At 42.5% G+C, this 22,155-nt stretch overlaps 1 protein-coding gene across 3 annotated transcripts in view; it reads right to left on the reverse strand.

Moving 5' to 3' along the window:
• Positions 1 to 22,155, reverse strand: part of cers5 (ceramide synthase 5) — a 93,781-nt gene that overhangs the window by 63,150 nt on the left and 8,476 nt on the right. For all 3 annotated transcript variants that reach the window (XM_052009500.1, XM_052009502.1, XM_052009501.1), the window contains exon 2: positions 6,291 to 6,396. In XM_052009500.1, coding sequence (XP_051865460.1) covers positions 6,291 to 6,396 — 106 coding nt within the window. The remainder of the gene's footprint in view (positions 1 to 6,290; positions 6,397 to 22,155) is intronic.

Raw genomic sequence — 22,155 nt, forward strand, 5'->3', positions numbered from 1 at the left:
GGACAAAAGACAGCAGTGCACCATGGTCTGTGAGGAAACTTTATGTTTATGTAGTAGTAAAGATTAGATTTTATTGGTCTTTGCATAATAGCATGGAAACCCATCTCTTTGTACCTACAACTTTACCATTTAAAGCATCTGCAGCTTCATCTCCTGAAAAGGGCTTGGAACTTTTAATGGAACCAGAGCATGCCAAACATGCACAGAAAGGACCAACACTAGTTTAACTGTCAGAACTGTACACAAGCACAGGCGATCGCAGAGGTTCTAGCAGCTCAGGTGTCAGGGGATCAATGTTTCTTTAAATTTTAGTTTTGAATTGATTTTTTGTTAGACTTCAGAGACTCCAGACCTCAAATGTGTACAACCCACTGAAACCAGGAGGCCAATTACTGGGTCCTCAAATCCTTGTTCTTTAGCATTTAAATGGCCACCTGCAAGAGGAGATCACTACCACACAACAAACACACAGGCAATTCAATCATCCTCTTCCAAAGGCATCATAGGCAGATACAGATATCAACCATCCCAACTTGGGCATCTGGATAAGGGGATGCACTTTTAAATCAACACCCCCTCACCTGCTCCCTACACATCTTGTGGGATTTACTTCGACTACCTTTTCTGGGACTAGCTTTAACTTTGCATTTTGAGGTACCTACTTGCTTGGTCACTGTTTTACTTGAAGTAGTTAGTTTTACAATACCAATTGCAGTCCCCATGTTTGATGGATTTTTGTAGTGACTTCAGAGATTGCACAACCAATCCAAAGTTCCTTGATCACTTCAACAGCACCTTTAGTCACATGCACAAACCATTTATTCAGATCAGTTTGCAGTTTCCTGTGCCATCTCCAATCTGCCATTGACACTGATTAGAGGCCATTTATTGCCTCCTTGGCTTCAACCATAAACCACCCTCCATCTGCAAATCTGCCCCGGAAGCATCAAGTTTCCCCAATCCAGATTCGGAGACCAAATCAAAAGAATTCTCAACCCCAATCTTTTGCCATGCAGGCAGCCACATTCCCTGGAGCCAGCTCCAGGTTTTACCGAGGATCCAACTTCCACCCAAACCACAAAGCTTAACAGCAGCCTTTTGCTTAAATTACTTAAAACTCTAGAATCTGTACCAAACTTAACAATCAAGGTGCTGACACAGTAGAAGTCTCACACACAGGATCAGTGATGAAAGACTAATACAGCTCTGTTATATTGATGATTTAAGAAATCAATTTCAGACTCTAAACCTTTGCACAATTGGAGAATGCCAAGGGACAAACCAGTTTTCCTTCCCTGGTGAGACAATCTGACAAAAGACAAAGAACCAATAGTAATGCACACCTCCATACCAGTTTTTTTTTAAAAAAAGAACACCTCATTTCATAAAGTGGTTTTGTGTAACAGAGTACCCATTACTTGCAGTCAAAGTGGGAGAGTTCATTGGTTAAATGAAACTGCACTATTGGCTCCCTTTCTTACTGTTCCTTGATGTTAGCCTAGTACAATAATGTTACTTCAGATTAAAGGGTTAAGGCATCAAGCCTCTGGACATAGTTTACATACAACTACCAGCACAGACAATGGACTGCAGATGCTGGAATCTGGAGCAAAAAAAAGTTACTGGAGGAACTCAGTGGGGTCAAGCAGCATCCGTGGAGGTAGAGGGATGGTTGGTCGACGATTCGGATCCCAAAACATTGCTTAGCTCTGTCGCCACAGATGCTGCCTAACCTGCTGAGTTCCTCCAGCAGTTTGGTTTTTTGCAAAGGGCTGAATGGCCTTCTTCCATGTCATAGAATTTCTACAATTCTACACTTTTATTTCTGCACGGGACTGAGACTTTTGGATCGCCAAGGGTGCTGCCCTTTTTACACACCCCTTGAGATGTCAAGCAGAGGCGTAAATCAGCCTGCTCAAGTGGGTACAAGAGGTCACAAGGCAGCAGAGCGCTTGCTTATCCTTTGTCACGTGACCCTTCAACCAACACTATCCAAGACAAAAAACAGATTTGATAATTGTTACTTCATTAATTTGGCTGCTGCATTTGCCTAACAGCAATTGAAACAAAGCCACTGATTGCATCACATTCTTCTGCGAGATCCCAAAAACTTGATAAGTTGCCGTACAAATGCAAGTTCTTGCTTTCCAGTTGTTGGGAAACTTTAAAAAAAAACTGCCACAACTTTACCCAAAGCAGGCATAATAGGCCAAATGGCCTTCTCCCATGTTGCAACATTCTGCGATCCTACACAAAAAGAGATGCCAGTCTTGACACATACCACAATGGAGCACTCTAGACTGCAGATGACAAGCCCTGTGCAGTGGCACCAATTTCCCAGATCACTGACCCTACTTTTGGAATAGTTTTTCCAGCACTCAAGAGCCTGAACATTAGCGTTTTTGTCAGACAATATTTCCTTTCTCCAGCTCCCAAACCCCTGTGAATGTGCTCAATGTCATCTGTGGAATCCATGTGGCACCTGTAAACAGTGCAAGGTTACACAGATCTTGGAATTTCACTACATTACTCTGGGCAATAGGTCACAGAACTTTTACTCTTAAATAGACTGTGGATAAGACAGCACTGCTCAGTAGGAACTAAAACTTGTACACAAGATGTAGTTTGGTAAAATGCTGCAAAGATTAGTGAGCAGATCAGTCCATCAGGCCAACATAAAAACAGAAAATGTTAGAAATACTCAGTAGGTCAGACAGCATCCATGGAAACTGGAACAGAGTTAATGTTTCAGATTGAAGTATTTCCAGCATTTTTTTGTTTTTATTTTAGATTTCCAGTATGTGCAGCTTCCACCACCCCCCCCCCCCCCCGATTTCCCCAAATGTTTCATAGTCTTTAAATCTCTTCACTGATTGCCCCCAATATTCTACAGCTCTACATAGCACACTGTCCATGCCTTGGTGTTGGCTCTTGGAGGTTCCTGATCTCTGCTCCCACCCCTCACCATCACAGGGCAGTGCTGCCCCAGAGTCTGGGACTCTTTCACTAAACTGTTCCACTTACTCTTTCTACTAGGCAATCCAGAGAACCCAGGTGTCTGGCCAAGATTTTGGGCATACTTATCAACAAACCCTTCGTGCTCAGCATCATTTCTCCACCCAGCCCCGTCTACATCTAACACACCATACAATTGGAAGCTGCCATTGCTGTATGGTCCTCACCATCCCCACTGGCAGCCCAAATATCTTACTCCATCAAGTTGTGAGCAGCACTACAAGTGCTTCTGCTTCAACTCCTGGGACCTGGGTTCAATCCTGACCTTGGGTGCTGTCCACGTGGAGTCTATATGTTCTCCCTGTGACTGTATGCTTTTCCCCCCAGATACTGGGTTAATTGGCCACAGTAATTAAGTCCTTAAATGTAGCCAAAATAATCAGAGGGAAGCTGATGGGCATGAGAGAGAATTACAGAGCTTAAAGAGAAATATGAAGACAGGAAACAGGACTGATGGGCTTGCCCCACAGAGTTGGTATGGTCCTCATGGGTGAATGCACTCCTATGTTGCAAGAAGTTCCTTGTCTAATTCCAAGTCAGTGGATAGCTAATAATTTACCTTAATGTCCACTCCCCCCTCCCCACAGAGTGGAGAGGGGAGCAAGTTTGGAAAACTGAGTTAAATTACCCCGCCAGCTGACAAAAGTAATCACATGCCAACACTTGGTTCAGCTACAATGCCCTCTTGTAGTTGTACACCAGTTACTTGGGAGGTATTCTGGGATCTGTGGAACTGTATCCAAAGCAGAGGCAAAAGAAGGGGGCACGAAAGGGTGCAGAGGGACCTAGACAGTTTAGGAGAATGGGCAAGGAAATGGCAGATGAGATTCAATGTTGAGAAATGTGCAGTTGTACACTTTGGAAGTAGAAATAAGCGGGTAGATTATTATCTAGAAGGAGAGAAGATTGATAGTGCGGTAGTACAAAGGGACTTGGGGGTACTCGTACAAGATACCTTAAAAGTTAACCACCAGGTTGGATCGGTGGTTAAGAAAGCGAATGCTATGTTGGCATTCATCTCGAGAGGTATAGTGTATAAAAGTAAGGACGTGTTGATGAGGCTCTACGCGGCGCTAGTGAGGCCTCATTTGGAATACTGTGCGCAGTTTTGGGCCCCGCATCTTAGGAAGGATGTGCTGACGTTGGAGAGGGTCCAGAGGAGATTTACGAGAATGATTCCAGGAATGAAAGGGCTTAAGTATGATGAGCGTTTGTCGGCTCTTGGACTGTACTCGCTGGAGTACAGAAGGATGAGAGGGGACCTCGTAGCGACATTTAAAATGTTGACAGGTAAGGATAGAGTAGATGTGGCTAGGCTGTTTCCCTTGGTGGGCGTGTCCAGGACCAGAGGGCACAATCTTAGAATTAGAGGGTACAGTTTCAAGACAGAGATGAGGAGAAGTTTCTTTACCCAGAGGGTGGTGAAATTGTGGAACTCCTTGCCACGCACAGCAGTGGAGGCCAGATCAGTGGGGGTATTCAAGGAGGAGATAGACAGATATCTAAATAGTCAGGGTATCAAGGGATATGGGGATAAGGCTGGCAAATGGGATTAGAATAGTTTTTTTTTTCCTCTCTCTTTTTTCCCACCCCATTTCTTTTTCCCTTTTCCTTGGAGCAGACTCGATGGGCCGAATGGCCTGCTTCTGCTCCCTTATCTTGTGATCTTGTGAAAGGCAAGGGGCAAAAGAGAAAGGCCATGCCATCAAGTCCAAGCTCTCAATTATTGGCACTGGAATGTCCAATCTATAGCCTGTGGGCCAGAAGCTGTTCATAGCCCCTGGCAATCTGGCACAGTTTCGCTTGTATTTATTACCCATCGGCTACAGGGGAAATAGCTTAAGAAGATTGTCAGTCAATGGATAAATCCTAAACCAGAACCAACACTGGATGACTACTCACAGACTAACAAGTACATAGAGGGTAACATTACTAAAGCCTGAAGGTTCCATGGTACACAACCACGATTTTTCAACCATGAAAAACCAAGAAGTTTGCCGACTCCAACACTTGGCAGATCTCACAGCAAGGCAGCAGTTTTAAATCATGAGATTAAAAAATACAATGCGCTCCTGCCAAGGGTGGACCAGACTTCCACCTTTCAGGTTACAAAGTCTAATAGCTGTAAACAAGGTTAATTAAAGGCTAATTGCAGTTACTCTGTTTTAGCAGAGTAAATCCAACTTTGGGAGGAAAGACTAGCTACTATGAAGGTCAAAGGAAAGTCATAGGAAATGACTAGCTTTCTTTATTAAAGAGATATCATATTCTCACTGTTGTGTTTGAGTGAAGTCATTCATGAAACCAGTCAAGTGCACATCATTTGATGACAATGATAACAGCCACAAAAAGGAGGTCAGAGGCTGGGGCATCCTGCAGTGAGTAACTCAGCTCCCATCTCTACAAGGCACAAATCAAAAGCATGATGTAATACCTTCAGTTTCCTTGGATGAGAGCAGTTCCAACAACACTCAAAGAGGGCCAACATCATCCAGGGCAAAGCAGCCTACCCAACTGGCACCCCATCTACCATCCTAAACACATTCTCTCTCCATCACCAACATAGTAGTGTGTACCATTTACGAAGTGCAATGCCCTTACCTCACCCAGGCTACTCCAACAGCACCTCCCAAACCCATGACCTCTGCCACCAAGGACAAGGGCAGCAGGTGCATGGGGACACCATCCCATCCAGGTCACACCTTCCCAACTTGGGAACATGATCATTGTTCCTTCATTGTCACCAGGTCCAAATCTTGAAGCTCCCTCCCTAGTGGCACTGTGGGAGCACTTTCACCAAGGATTATTGATCAAAGCAGAGCTCACTACCACTTCCTAAGGAATAACTATTGGTCTTGCCAGTGACATCCACATTTCAAAAGGAACAAAAAAAAAAGCAGAAAACAAAAAACATTCAGTGGGTCATCAAGAAACTGAATGATCATCATTTAATTCAATTTCGGCTAGTCAAATCCAGACAGACCTCATGCAGTCTGGTTTGGTCAATGCAAGCTGACTTTTCAGTTGCATATTCAGAAAGGAAGGCAGGTGACAAATACAAGCAGCAATATAGGATATCACCCAACTGCTCAGAGCTACTGGAAGCCAGGTCAAAATGGCGATTGGCAGATGTCTGGGAACTGATCACTGCTTTACTAGCTCAGAGATAGGATGCGAGCAGGGCAAGAACGAAGGGTGAAAGTAGTAGACAACCTTTTTCTTCAAATATAAAGATAATAAAACAAAAACTGAAGTCTCACAGCAACAGCACTCACCTTTGTAATTGATGTAAAGACTTTCTCTAGAATAGCATTGGGCTGTGCTCTGCGTGGTCCATTTGCTTGAATTCTAAGGCTCAAGGCACATGGTTTGGCAATAAACCTATTTGAATAAAAAATATACATACTGGTTTACTCAAGCCATATGTGTCATGAATTAAAGCTGCAAAGATTCAGGCATCTTGCCAATTCTCCAACAAACTTCCAGATTACAAGATAGGGTGACATGAAGGTGGTGGGCTGAATGGCCTGTTTCTGTGCTATACAACTCTATAAGAAACATAACCGAATGATGCAAATGCTTTTCTAAAGGTGACATTGTACAAACCAGGGGAGGTGGCAGAATCAGTTCCCTGGTCAATTTCTCCCTGGACATCAGTTCAAGAACTACATTGAGATTCTGAGCCCCTCCAAATGGAAAGGGATCAGTTAATTGTGCAATGCAGGAGAAGGAATGAAACACTGGTGAGCCAGGAAATTAAAAAAAGTTAATGAAAAACATATAGCAGCTCCCAGCTCTAAAAATTGTGCAAATATTGCAGAGAAATGGGAAATTCAAAGTATTTGAGTATTCCGAGGCCATATCTATCTTGCCATGTCTGAAAAGGAGATCAGGAGTTGCAGGCCATGACCAACTCTCCTTCCTCCTTCTCCCTCTCTATTCCCCACCGTCTCTTAAATCCTACTCTCTGACCAAGTTTTGGTCACTTGGCCCAATACCTCCTTATGCGACTTGCTTCTTCACTGCCCATGTTAATTAATTACGTTGAGGGCAATAGATTAATGCAAGCTGTTGTTTAAATAATCGAAACTGCTTTGCCAGCTTCTCCAAAAAAAGCTTTTTCTTTTAAAAAGATATTCGGTGCAATTAGCTCAGGCAAACACAGTGGAGTAGTGTTGCCAGAATATATCCTCTCACAAAACTGCTGTGTTCTACTTGGAAGCATGCAACTAGCAAGCTTACCAATGGAACAATTGCAAGTAGTTTTAGTAATGGATAGGAAATTGGGTCTGTGCAAGCTTGTTAGGAGTGGCTGATGCAGCCTCAGAGCTTAGAGAGCCGTTTCAGCAGCCTCACTTCAGAGGCCTTGACTGCACAGCATTACTCTGCAATGTTCTTTTCAACAGAGTCACATTTGAAAGGAGTTTCCAACATCAGACAGAAGCTGCTTTATGCAAAGACTGCATCACTTTATCAAAGACCAAGCTTAAAAATGCACTGAGTGGGTGCTATTACTGTTGGTAACAGCAACAATAAAAGGAAAATTTATATTACACGTGCACCCACGAGAGAGAGCCTGGTCTCACTGCATTCATTACAATGGCTGAATGCCAGAATAATTAAGTGTGGAACTGACAGCACAGAACAGGCCATTTGACCCAACTGATCCATGCTAGCATTTATGAGTCACATGAACCACCTTTATTCCTTTCTTTGTCATATCTTTAAAGAGCCTCTACATTCCCCATTTGGATTTATTAAATGACCATCCTGCATTAAGATTCTATTCCAATGCACAAGACCCATCCAATAAACTGCTGGTTTAGTTTGGATTCCTAGAGGCAGGTATCACCAGTGGGTGGAATAGTAAGCAACCGTTACACTGAGGTTCTTTCTGCCATCACAGAAGATCGCAGGACACTAGACCAAAAAAAAGGAGCAGGAAGTACCAGAGGTACCAAGAGGCCAAATGGTTATCCCCCACCAACATCACTCAGGAAACAAATGAGCTGGTTATTATGCACTGCGGTTTGAGAGGCCTTCCTGTGCACAAATCCCCCACAATATTTCCACATTCCAACAATGACTGTGGTTCAAAAACTATATTGATTTGCATATGGTAAACAGCATGTCAATAGGTCATTTGGTTCAACCAGTCCACACTGTCTGAAACATTTGGGATGTCAGGAGGCTGTGATAGGTGCAATAGAAATAAAAAGTCTTTCTTCCAGAAAGCCAGGAATCAAAATCAAAACAATCCCAACATGAAAGCAATTCGTAGCAAGGGTCTAAAGCTTCAACTCCTGAGAAATGAGAGTTGGGTTTAAGCAACACAAAATGGAGGGGGCAGGCAGTCCAGGCCAAGCAGATGTTATGGAGCTGGGTTGTCAGCCCAGGACTGTAAAACAAAAAGGGGGAAAAAAAAAAGTACTGCCAACCCATCTCACAGAACTGGACAGCACTGGAGCATGAAGGAAGGGGTGGGGAGTGTAGAAAACTACTAAAAAGGTATTTACTTAATTACCATCATAGTCCCAAAGGATTTTTTTTGGGGGAAAAAACTCTTGAAGCTCCCCCCTCCACCACAAAAAGTGCAAATCACGAAATGAAAGTATTTTATCTCATGTCTGATCCAGGTCTCTCCTCTTTCTCTTCCCCCCCCCCCCCCCCCCCCCCAACCAAGATGCTTAGTCCAATCCCAACACACCCACTTGCTGGCTGTACCAGACAAATTACCAAAAGCAGGACAAATCAGAAAGGACTTTCATAATAGCAAGGACTGAGTTCGGTGCATTAAAAATGCAATGAAGTTTTAATTTAAAAATGGATTGCACAATCTGTTTCAAACTACTCAGTTCCCTTTTAAAGATAAAGTCAATAGTGACAAGGGCAAAGAATTCAACATTCTATTCACTAAAGGAGATTCTTTCCTCCCCTTCAACTTCATTATCATCATAAACTGTCTAATCTGTACAAATCAGTGGTATTGTTACAAATCACCCATTATCTTACTGAACTGAGGCCTCTTAAAAAGGTCAGCTTTCAACCTGCTCAAAAGAGAACAAGGCACTAAACATCTCCATAATTATAATCCATTATCCCTTGCATTTACACTGTCCCTTTTCCAAATACTTTTACATTCTTTCCATAATCTAACATCCAGCTGCACCCCAATCAGGAGATCCTGTACAAAATCAATAATCATTTTGCTTTTGTGTTAAATGACCATGGATGAAAATAACAGAAGCCATTTGTTTAACATGCCTGCAGATTGTTGGCTGCCTTAATGGGCTGTGTAGCTGCAAACTATTGCCCCTCTGGTCATCTACTACCATTTCAAATTCTTCTGCAGGCTTTGTGCCCAGGAATCAGGAACCATTCAAGAGTGGTTTCAAAATGTGTCATGACTCATGCTACAACATATGCATGTCAGGCAAGGAAGAGAACAAAAAAAAAAGTCATTCCAGAGGAATAGCTACATCAGTGAGGCATTATTGAAGGGCAGTCAGTGCCCATCAAACCAAATCCAATCATTGCTCTGTGGCACACTGCCAAGATAAAAAGAGCTGCTAGCAAAATTGATCTGTTTTAAAAAAAAACAGCTGTCTAAACAATATAGGGATTGCTGGGATAAGCCAATGTCAGAATCTGAAGAACAATTTCTCACAGGAAAAGCACAGGTTCACACATGTTACACAAGGCTGCATTGCTGAGATTACAAACTGCAGTTTCAGTCATGTGGTAAACAGGTTTGAGCTGCTGGAGGGCAAAGATCAGCCTCACAGGAGTATTTACACGCAAGGTATATTTTTCCTGGTCACAAGCCATTTTCAAAACTTGCTGCACTTCAAATGAAGAAAAAAAAGAGTTCCCCATCTGATAAAAACCTACATTATAGGTTGCATTCCTATCCAAACCACTCCCCAATGCTCAGAAAAAGCACTTGAAAACCAAGTGTCAAAGTGAATCACATACAAGGGCAAATAACGTTATTACAGTCTATTCTATTTAAAATAATACCTTAAAAATATATTCACATACACTTAAATTTCAGTACATACATTTATGTAGTACACATCAATCATCAATTGCAAAAGCTAGTGTTTGGAATACCACTAACAAGTTGATGTATCAGGTGTCTCTAGATTGCTGCTTTAAGTAATAGCCAACCTCCTTGCCTATGCATGTAACATGGGCTTAATTTTTGTTGCACCCATTGAGTTTGAGTATTTACAAATTTGATAATGGAACAGAACTTGCTCTCAGAATAACAGAGACCAATGGCACTCACTGATACAATTCCAGGCAAGGGGTAAGTGCCTGGTCAACAGTGACCATCCAAGAGTAGGTTTTTTAAAAAAGTTGTGGCACTCCACCATATCGCTGCCCACCTTACCACAGCACTGAACATCTGAAGTTGGGGTGCTTACAATGGTAGGTGGAAACTGAAGTCACCATAGGAAATTCGGAGCAAGCAATCAGTGACTAGTTTACCTTTTTGTCAACCAATAACTTTGCCACAGGGGGGAAAAAAAAACGATTACCAGGGCATTCCCATTCTTTCAGAGAGAATTTTTTTTAAATGTCATGTGATTTTTACTTTCCTTTTGTCTTGATGCCTGATTAGCATTAGATTTTCCCTCCTTCTCAATCCTTAAACCTCACCCAATTAAAGACATAGCCCACTGGATTGCACAGTTCACTCAGGTCCCAAGATGACTTGTTTTTTTTTCCCTTAAAAAAAATCATTCACAAGCTGTGTGCATCACTGATAAGGCCAGCAGTTACTGTCCATCCCCAAACCACTCTTCCCAAGCCTTATCTAAAAAAAAGGTAGTCAAAAGGGTCAAACTGCATTGCTGCAGATCTAGTGACCAGAGTCACAAAAGGCAGATCAAGCAAGAACAGCAATTACCTTCTCTGCAGAAGATCAGAGAAATAAATCTGGTCCACCGTGACTCACTGCAGTCCTGGACACACCACCAATAGCAAGGTTCCTTCTCCTTCTATGAAAGGACACAGTGCATGTCCCAAAAGCCAAAAAAGTTCAAATGGGGGGGGGGGGCAGGGGGGAGAAAGGGGAAGGAAAGCAGTGCTCATTTACAAGTATATTCAAGACATTGATAAAAAATTGGAAGGGAAAGGAATACATACATACATATATATATAAACTGCAGTACAGTGGCGCCAAGGTAAAAGATCAGCCATGATCATTTTGAATAGTAGAGCAAACAAAAAAAGGGACTGAATGGCCTATTCCTGCTCCTATTGCTAATGTTCTTACATTCTCATTTTTAAAAAATTGCACACATTAACTTAAAAATCAAAAGGCAGTTCATTCTATTGGCACACAGGTATAGCAATTAGGAAGGCAAATACAACACTGGTCTTCATTGCAAAAACAAAAAGGGATTGTGCACAAGAGCAAGAAAAAGTTTTGTTGCAATGCCAAAGAGTGTTGGCAGGATAGACCTGGAGGATACATACAATTTAGTCTAGCCTAGCCAGATCTCTGTAACTGTACAATTTCCCAGCCCTGGAATCACCCTTGTAAATCTGTGCACTGTTTCGTGCCATCACATCTTTGTGGTGTTGTGACTACAACAGTACAGTCTCATCTAGTTGTGGCCTGGTTGGTGTTTCATATAGCTCTAGCAGGACCTCCCTGCCCTTGTATTGCATGCCTTGGCTGACAGGAAGTTTTCAATGCATCTTTCCAGATATCTTATTTGCCCAGTCCACTGTACACTGATCCCCAAGAGACATGCAAAACAGACTTCCAGGTTGGGTGCACAGGTAAAGTCCAGAGAGGACTTTCAGAAGCAGTTAGATGCTAGATTTGTTGCAACCAAAAACAGCCAGCATGAACTTCCTCATCCATATTTATCTTGTGATCAGAACTTGACAAGATGACAAACCCTCAAAACTCTTCCGGGTGGAGAAGGGATCACTCATATACAGGAATCCAGTGGACATTCAGAAGCTATAATTACTGTTATAAGCAGACCTCTCAACATCCCACAAACATGGTATTTCACTGCTAGCAGGCCTCTCAACTTCAGCTATGCAAGTCAAATTCTTTTCACCAAGAGTGATATTTTACAACCAGTAACACTACTGTTCAGTTTCCAAGATGTCACAGCACCGTACTTGCATCAAACAACACACTGCCCTTCAGTTACTAGAAGGGAGTGAACTTTTCAATGGTTTTTTTTTAAACTGCACTTTTACCCTATTTATTGGTGTACACTAAATTCTCCAAAGATCAACTCCATCCCAGTAAAAGGTAATCATGGGGGCCATCCCATTCTATCCTATTCCCAACTGGGGCAAGTTTCCCACAAGCACGTTGCACTTGCTCATCTTGGTCTTCCCCCATTGCCGAATTTCCTGTTGCTCCAAGCAAACAGCCACACCCCTCTACAGCATGCCTGAACAGTACCAGGGAGCACTGCACTGTCAGAGGTGCAGCCCTTCAGTGCATCCCAGGGGACATGAAAAGATTCCATGACACTGAGGCGGTATCCGATGAGGAGTTTTTAAAAAGCAAGCAATACTTTGGCATCCAAAACAGTTGCAGATTCAGAGTTCGGAACATTGCATTTTCAATACTGAACAGGGCTGAAACGTACTCAAGAGAATCTTAAATAGATTTAAAATTATGTATGTGGCAAATTGCTGTGAGAATACCATATTAGGGAGTTTCAAGAGTCCTTACTTCTTTGTGCAAAGTTCCATGAGTTAAAAGGCAAAACTTCAGATTACACAACCTCCACCACAGACCCAGTGGATGCACTGATCAGCCAACTCAGCACAGACAGAGGTCACACCACACAGCTCCTCTGGTCTCCACAATCAGATTATAAAATAGAAACTGAGCAATTTAGAAAACTTTCAATTGATTCCAAAAAACAGAGCTTTTTCTTAGCTTAAAAAAGTCATTAGAACCATCCAGATAATATTCGTGATGCTGAATCATTCACACTTCTTGGAAGAGCTTTATTACATTAGAATAGAAAGACCATTTACCATGACGACAATGTACCTTAAAGCCAAACAAAAGGTTGTCCAACAGATGAAAATTATATGTGGCAACCACAGAAAACTGCACCACTGAAATAAGACCATCATCAATAAATTCATAATTTTGAAGAGAACAAACTCAAACAATAAGAGCTTTTGCTTTATAATTTGGAATGTAAAATAATACAAACAAATTGTATAACTCGCGTGTCTTTTACCAATTCCTGTCATACATACGTAGCCCACAAAAAGGTGATCAAAATAAATCTGAACATTACAATTCAGAATCAATTATAACAGCCTGAGCATTTAACAGCTGCACAAATCCTGACCAGAACTGCTTAGCAAGTTCCCACATCGTTACACATGGTTAGCCAGATAACAAAGTGCAAGCTTCTTCAACCAGGAGCAGCCAGTCCTTTCATTGGATTTGCAAACACTGGATTTAGTCTCAATATTGTTGAGGAGGGGAAAAAAAAAGGAAGAGGAAAGAGCCAGAATAATGCAAAGAGGTAGAAAAATTCTGAGTGATGATGGAAATTACAAAAAACTCATTCCCTCAGGGAGGTTGATGCAGGTTTGTGTAAAGCGCCAAAATAGGGTGAACAGTCAGGTTTAAAAAAAAATTCATTACAGGATTTAGGGCAACACTGATTGCTGGCAAGGCTAGGCACTTTGAGAATATGGCAAGTAGCCTTCTTGAATCACTGTATTCCTTCTGGTTAAGGTGCTCTTGGGGAGGGAGTTCCAGGATTTAAACCTCGCAACAAGGGATATTGGAATTTGATATTGGAATGGGCTGCCAGAAACAGTGGTGGAGGCTGATATGATAGGGTCTTTCAAGAGACTGTTAGATAGGTATATGGAGATGAGTAAAATAGAGGGCTATGGGCAAGCCTAGTAACTTCTAGGGTAAGGACATGTTCAGCACAGCTTTGTGGGCCGAAGGGACTGAATTGTGCTGTAATTGTTCTATGTTCTATTATTTCCAAGTTGCACAGTATGGTATTCCCATGCACTTGCTGACCTCTACCACTAGGAAGGTGGAGCACAAATGTTTGGGAGGTGTGAGGCAAGTAACTGCAGTGCATTTGTTGATAGTAGACCCTGCGGCCACGGTGTGCTGGTGGTGGAGGGAGTGAAGGTTTAGGGTGGTGGATGGGGGAACCAATCAAGCATACTGCCATGTCCTGAATATGGAGTGTTGACCTTTAAGTGTTATTGGAGCAGTACTCGTTCAGGGAAGTGGAGAGCATTGCATCATACTCCTGACTCATGCCTTGTAGGTTGTTGAAAGGCTGTGGAGTCACTTGCCACAGAACACCCAGCTGGTCCAGTTGACTTTCTGGTCAATAGTGGCCTGCCAGGATGTTGATGTTGGGCAACTCTGATGGCAATACCATTAAATATCAAAGGGTAGGTGGTCAGGCTCTCTCTTGTTGGAGATGGTCATTATGTGGCACGTAGGCATGAATACTACTTGCCACATCCACCCACATCAGAATCATTGTCTAGGTCTTGGAACTTGTTCCTAAAGCCAAGCCCAATGGACTCTAGTTCCCTGCATATTCTTAGATAACAGTTGGGTTGGATCAGGCTGTGCAAGCCCACCACAACTATCTAAGCCAGGATGATTAGTTCAGTATTACTGCTTGCAATCTCTGTTCTTGATCAATATTTGGCATTTCATCCTCAAACCAATCAATAGCACGTTTGAGATTGTAATATTTAAAGTGATGGTCAAGATATAGAAGTAGAAATCAGGCAGGAGGTTTAGATCAGGTGTTAATTTTATATCTCAGCAGACCTCTTCTCTCCTCAGTCTTGCTGTAAGCAGATATGGATTGCTTCACTGAGGAGCTGTGAATGTAATTGAACATGATGCAATCAGTAAACATCCCCACTTCTGACCTCATGGAGGGACAGTCATTAACAACTGAAGGTGATGCTACCTTGGTCATTGTACTAGTGATGTCCTGGGGCTGGGAGGATTGACCTTTGGTGGAGCAGACTTGATGGGCTGAATGGCCTTCTTCTGCTCCTGTGTCTTGTGATCTTGTGACCTCTAACAACCACAAGCATCTTCCTTTGTTTAACATCAGATTCCAGACCACGAAATGTTGGGTAATTCAGTCCCATATTGGGCAATCACAATCTTGTTCCTCTGCCAAATAGCAAGGCAATCTGTGCAGCAAGAATCCCGTTAGGATCTGGCCCAGCTCCTGGTTTGTGAACATGGCCAAAGGCACCAAAATCCACACTGAACCTTTGGCCAAAATCATGACCCCGACTTTGGTAGAGCCCACACCCAACTGACTCAGCAGTTTATCATGCAACCTTACTTACACTTGCACTCTTTCTGACGTGACTAACAGCTTTGAGAGATCACTCAAGGTACCAGAGCTCGACAATAGATGCCCACATATGCAGGCAAGATAAATTTGATACCAGCCAATACTTAAATATATAAATCTACTGAGGGGATCTCAGCATGGCAGACAAATAAAAAGGATGACAAGGCTCATCTTGAAATCAAACATGCCACTCAGAGTCTAAGTTTTCTTTGCCAATATCACTTGATTTCTTCCCCCCCCCCCCCCCCCCCCAAGTGGAGGCCCATTCAATTGTTCAAAGGGGAGCATCTCAAAAGGAAAGAATTTGCAAGGTTATGGGGTGGGTGGGAAAAAAAGAGACTGGCTGCATTGCTCTTACGTGGAGTCCGTACAGATTTGATGGGCTAAGTGGCCTCTTTCTGCACTACAAAATTTATGAAGTTGGAAAAGGTTTCAAGATGGAGGAACCGTGCCAGTTTGCAAGCATCTCACACCAAGCATAAATTCAATTTACTTCAGCTTAAATACAAGCAGACTAGTTTAAATCTAACCCAGGCAGGGATGAACGAAGTCCCAGGGTTGCAAGGTCAGCCTGCAAATTCATTGCACAGGCCAATCCCATGCTTCAATTTTGAAACTTAAAAAAAGGCCTATTCCCCCCCCCCCCCATGATTAATACTATTTAAAATTCAAAACTTATGAAGTGCCAAATGTTTCCATCCAGCTGTCAAAAACACAACTGGATTTTTTTTTGGTGGGGGGCGGGGGGGCAGGCCATTACATGACAAAAAGAAAATATCATCTTAAAAGTGCAAAAGCAAGGAGAGGGGGAGAACCAGCCCGATTACTACTTCTCCCACACTCCACACACTTGGTCCTGCAGGCTTTGTTGTAGAATAGAGAGCAAGGCATTGCAAAGGCCAATATCTCAGCAAAGAGCAAGTCAGACATTATAAAAGCTTGACATTTACTGCCCAACACATGGAAGAACCCACTTTTGTAAATAGCAACTTTTAAAACATTTAAAAGTTGCTATTTTTAAAAAAAAAATCACATTCCTGCATTGGCTGAAAAGCCATCTAACTTGGTTTTTTTGTTAACAAGCATGTACTAAATTAAGCTTTGATCCCAAAATATTTCCCCTCCCATTTTGTTGTCCCTCCCCAGCTAAGTTGGCTGAGCTGGGGAAGTACAGATAAAAACCTCGGCCATATATTGGTTAATTATCTCAAAGATAGCGAGATACTTCCCAAAACTCAGCTCTGGCATTAAAATGGAGACTCTTTGCCCATTTGCTTCCCACCTAACTCCCAGAAGCAGCCTGGATGTATTTTAAAAAAAGGCTTCTAGTGAAGCCAGTCACCAACACCAGGCCAGTAAGCTGTAAAGAGCCTCAGGGAAAAGATTCAAATATGAACTGCATTTCTTACTATCACTGTCCACCCCACAAGAATTTAGCGCTCTGACAGAAGGTGGGTACACTGAAAAGGTCTTCACCCATCAGATTTCTCCAAGTCATCCCTGAACATTGGAGAAACTTTGGACTTGAATAAATTACAGTTTCAGCCCATCATTGCTGCATTTTGGGCTCAGTCAGATACAGGGGTGCTAGGAAAAATCTTAGGCCTGTCACAATCCAGTCCCCAGCACAAACTCACCCAGAGTCAACCACCTCAAAAGAAAAGAGGCCAAGGAGTATGGGGAACAGAACTGGAATTATGGAGAAAAGCAACAATGCTGGCTCAGTAAAGTTTTATTCAATATTATCTTAAAAGGTGCTCCTACAAGATATATGACATTTGTTTATAAGTCACATGTACATCGAAACACAGTGAAATGTGTTTTTTGTGTAGAGTGTTCTGGGGTGCAGCCCACAAGTGTCGCCACGCTTCTGGCGCCAACATAGCATGCCCACAACTTCCTAACAGTGCGTCTTTGGAAATGTGGAAGGAAACCGGAGCACCCAGAGGAAACCCATGCAGACACGGGGAGAATGTACAAACATCGGCGGGAATTGAACCCCGGTCGCTGGCGCTGAAATAGCATTATGCTAACCACTATAAACATACAAAGCAGTGAAAGATGTCAGTCAAAACGTACTCTAGACAAAATGGTTGAGCTCCCATCTTTTCTGGGTCAGAGAGAGGTTTCAGCTGCATTAAGTTTTCATGAAGGTAGCATGACACTTTAAAAAAGAGGAAGGAGGTTTTTCCATGACATGCTTCCCACACTTACCAGCACAGAGTGTAATTATTTTCACAGACCGCTATGCAAAGCAGAAGCCACAGAAATAACTAGAGAACACAAAGGCTTGAATTCGCAGAGCTGAAAACACTTCACTTTGTCCATAATTAGAAGAGGCAAGTCCACGACAGCATAGCTTATTCAGGTGTTCGGTGCAATGGCAGAGGGCTGTTCTCAGAGGTCCATGCTGAACAACACGAAACTGCCAATGGCAAATCTGAAAGAAACTCAACTCTCAGTAGTCAGAAACCAGACCCCAGACCTGTTGAGACAGTACTTCATGCATTGCTTTATTTAGCATAACTGCCATTTATATTTTTGGCCCTAGTTAAAACAGAGCTTAAACCAGAAAACCCTTAATTCGATTGATTAACTGGTGTAGTAGCACAGAACATTCATAGGGCACCCAGTGAAAGGAATCGGATGTTTAACCTCAGAACTAAAACCTGGCACACAATCCAAGCTGGATGGGAGCCAACAAGTGTCGGGTTTAGGTTACGCTAGGTTGGGTCTGTATCCAGACCAGGGGGATTTGTTTAGTACTGCCCACATGTCCTCTGTTCTTCATCAATACTTGGTATCTCCCCCTCAGACAGATGAGTAACAGAGGTTGTTACATTTACAGTGATGGTCAGACAAGGTACGGCAAAAATAAAACTCTTCAGGCTCAGACTTACGACTGGGTCGTGTTTTTAAACTTTTATACCCAAACAGACTTCCAAGAGGAAGCTATAAAATTCAGTTGCATTTCTGTTAGGAGGTTCTTTTCCAATGCCCTGAGAAGAGGAGAACATGGTTGTTACAGAACAGGAAGTCTTTATTTCAATCCAATACTGGGTTTTGTCTCTCGCCTGTTCTCCTCCCTCCTCTCAACCTCCTGAAGTACAGTGCTACAGATGCCAACCAGGCTTTAGCTCAACAGCTAATCTGCTGCAAGGCATCACGTGTGTTTGACTTGGCCACACAAGCACATCTCAGGCAGACAGCACTGGACAGCAAAACGGAGCCGGAGCTCCAGCTATTCGTCCTCTTCTTAAGAAAGCAATGCTGAGGCCAGCTGGGTTATTAAGTGATAGTTGGGAAAAATTGGACACAGGACCTTCTAGAGACAGAATAGGTAGTGCTGTTATCCACAAAGCCATGGTTAGTGTTGGGTTAGATTAAAAAAAGTGAACTAAACATTATAAATATTGCTACTCAAAGCAAATTACTAACAATCCAACCTTTTCAAAAACATATTTGAAGACATATTGGGACATTATGTAACTGTACAGGACATTGATGAGACCACACTTGGAGTATTGTGGCAATTCTGGTCATCCAGCTGTAGGATGTCATTAAGCTGAAAAGGATGCAAAAAAGATTCACCAGGATGTTACTGGAACTGGAGGGCTTGAGTTACAAGGACAGACTAGATAGGCTAACTCTTTTTCCCCCTGCAGCATAGGAGGCAGAGGGATGACCTTATAGGATGTATGTATACAAAATCATGGGAGGGGGTTGGGGGTGGAGGTGAGTAGATAAGGTGGATGGCCAGTCTTTTTCCTGGGCTAGGGGAGTCTAAGACTAGAGAATGCAAGCTTAAGGGGAGAAGAGAAAGATTCTTTTTTAAAAAAAAAGAGGGACCCAAGGTGCAAATTTATTTCCCACCCCACCCAGAGGGGGTGGGTATGTGGAACGAGATCCCAGAGAAAGCTGTAGAGGCAGGTACAATCAATGTTTAAAAGACATTTGAGCAGGTACATGGATAGCAAAAGTTTAGAGGGATATGGGCCAAACACTGACAAATGGGACTAGCTCAGATAGACGTTTTGGTCAGCATGGATGATTTGGGCCAAAGGGCCTGCTTCCATGCTGTAAAACTGACTCACTGGTGAAGTGCACAGAATGAAAGCAATAGTAGATGCAAGACCAAACTGACCAGAAGAGAATATAACTGCAAATACTGTACAATCCAGCGCACCAATCACACTGCCAGATATCTGGCCACAAAACAAGATCCAGACCCTCACTCCTACAACACCTTTTGAAAGAGGGCCTCAAATGGCACCTTTATGACACCAGAGAAAATTGGGGAAACTTACTAAGTGCTGCTTGCATGCCTAGTCAAGATAAGCTGGTAACTGGTGTAAATGTTTCTAATATACAGGTCTTATCCTGCTGAGATGCAATAAAGCAATTGATACCTCAACTATGGTAAGGAAGTAATGCCCTAGAATTTGCTAGAAAGATTAAAAGGAGAATTTAATCTGCCTCACCAATGTAGTTAACAGCAAGGAGAAAAGCTTTAGACCGCAGGAAGACATGGTCTGGGCAGTTGGGCAGAAAAATGGCAAATGGGTTTCAATCCAGAGAAGTGGAATGTGATGCATTTGAGGAATTGCAACAAGGCAAGGGAATGTACTGTAAGTGGGCAGATACTGAGAGGAGTGGAGGAACCTCAGAGTGTAGGTCTACTGTTAAAGGTGGCAGGACAAATTGATATGGTGATGGTTTAAAAGATGTATGGGATGCTTTCTTTTAATCAGCAAAGGCACAGAATACAAGAGCAGGCTGGTTCTGCTGGAACTGTAAACAGTACTAGTTTGGCAACAGTTTGAGAACGATGTACCGTTCTGGTTATCACATTACAGAGAAGATGGGACTGCACTGGAGAGGATGTGAAGATATTGCTGAGACTAGAAAATAGTTACAAGGAAAGATTGTTGCATCGAAAACAACCCTAGTTTACCAGAGACTGAGAGGAGATAATTGAGTTGTATTAAATTAGGAGGGGCCTAAACAGTAAACAGGACACATTTCCCTTAGCGGCAACATGAAAAACCAGGGGGTGCAGACTTAACATAATTGGTAGAATTAGAGAAGTGAGGAAGTTACTTCCCTCTATTTCCTCTCTCTCTCTCCCCACCAAAACCCAGAATGGAGGAAGTCTACAACTGACTGCCTGAAAGGCTGGAGGAGGCAAGAACTCTTGTCTCATTTAAACAGCCCTTGAAGAACTGCAAACTGCGAGGTAGTGCTGGAAGGTGACATTAGACTGGGTAACTTTCCTCACCTGCCAAGAGGCAATGGGCCAATTGGCCTCTTTCTGTATCACAAATTTATGATTCTGGGATCTGGTAACTTGTGGCAGGGAAGAATTGCCCAGGAAACAAAGTGCCACAAGGTTGCTGGATAATTTGGGCTGTTGAAGTGCAGAAACTGACCTTCGCCCTCAACCTCCCAGCAATCAAGATTGTAGCAGGTGTGTTAAAACTAATGCCATTTGCTGCAGCATCAGGGCTGCATTTTTGTTTTTAAAAATGAGGAGATTTTGGTTCCTGCAATGCCATCCAATCCAGATAGAGGACAAACTGTGGATTGTCATTCCTGCAGGTAGTTAATTGGTTGGAGTGTCCCCATTCCTTCTTAATCTGCAAATCCAATTCACTCAATGTTCTTCTCAGGTTGTTCATCCATCAGCAAATCTCATTGGTTAAAAAGGGTTTGTTTACCAGTAAGAATTCCTTCACCAAAATCCTAGATGATTCATTATTAACACACACATCCATCAGCTTGGAAGAATTTTGCAGTGCAAATTTCTGGAAAAGGGAGGATGCAAACAAAAAAGGAAAAATCTAACAAATGAGGCATTGCGCTAGAGGTGCCAAAGCAATCATTTAAAAGGGACCAAAACAGCAAAGCTCAAAGCCAATAATTAAAGCTTAAATCAGATTTGTGACTGGCAAATGCAAAATTTAAAGAGTACCAAAAATGGTGGACCACAAACAAAATGTAACTTGTTTTCTCTTCAAGTTCTGATGGTCTTCAATTCAAAATGTTAACTGTTTCTCTTTAGACAGATGCTGCCTGACCTGCTGAGCGTTTCCAACATTTAAAACATTTCCCAGTTTTAACAAAATGGGTTCCTGCATCTGAGCAGCATCAGCAAGTCACAGACAGCATTCAAGCATCAGTCCCAGGATGAAGGGTGATGGTGGTGTTCAGGGGGAAAAAAAATCAAGACTTGAATTGTATATTAAAGAAATAACTTGTATTGATATACTACTCTCAACCCTCAGGTCATCCTAAAGAGCTTTAGAAGTGCAGGAAGCAGCACTCAATTTGCATCCATTAAGCTCCCATGCACAACAAACAAAACTATTCTTAGAGATGTTGGGTGAGGAATAAACACTGTCCCCAAGAAACCAGAGCAGATGCCTCTGCTCTTCTCCAAATAGTGCTTTTGATCTTAGTGCAGGTCTGTGGTTGGAGCTATAATCATCTGTTCAATTCCTTTGATGAGAGGATTGTCTTATCAAGAAACTAGAAGAATGAGGGGTGATCCTATTCAAACATACAAGATCCAAAGAAGGCATGAGAGAGTGGATGTTGAGATGCTTTCATTAGAGGGAGAGTATCAAACAAGGGGACATTGATCATATTGAATGCCCTGATCCTGCTTCTATTTTCTTGGTTTCCTGCATCACTGTCTCTTTTCCAAAGGTTGGGAATAAAAACAGGTCCTACACTGCAATAAATGCACACTGCAGAAGTACTT

This window comes from Pristis pectinata, chromosome X (assembly GCF_009764475.1).
Source record: "Pristis pectinata isolate sPriPec2 chromosome X, sPriPec2.1.pri, whole genome shotgun sequence".
NCBI lineage: Eukaryota > Metazoa > Chordata > Chondrichthyes > Rhinopristiformes > Pristidae > Pristis > Pristis pectinata.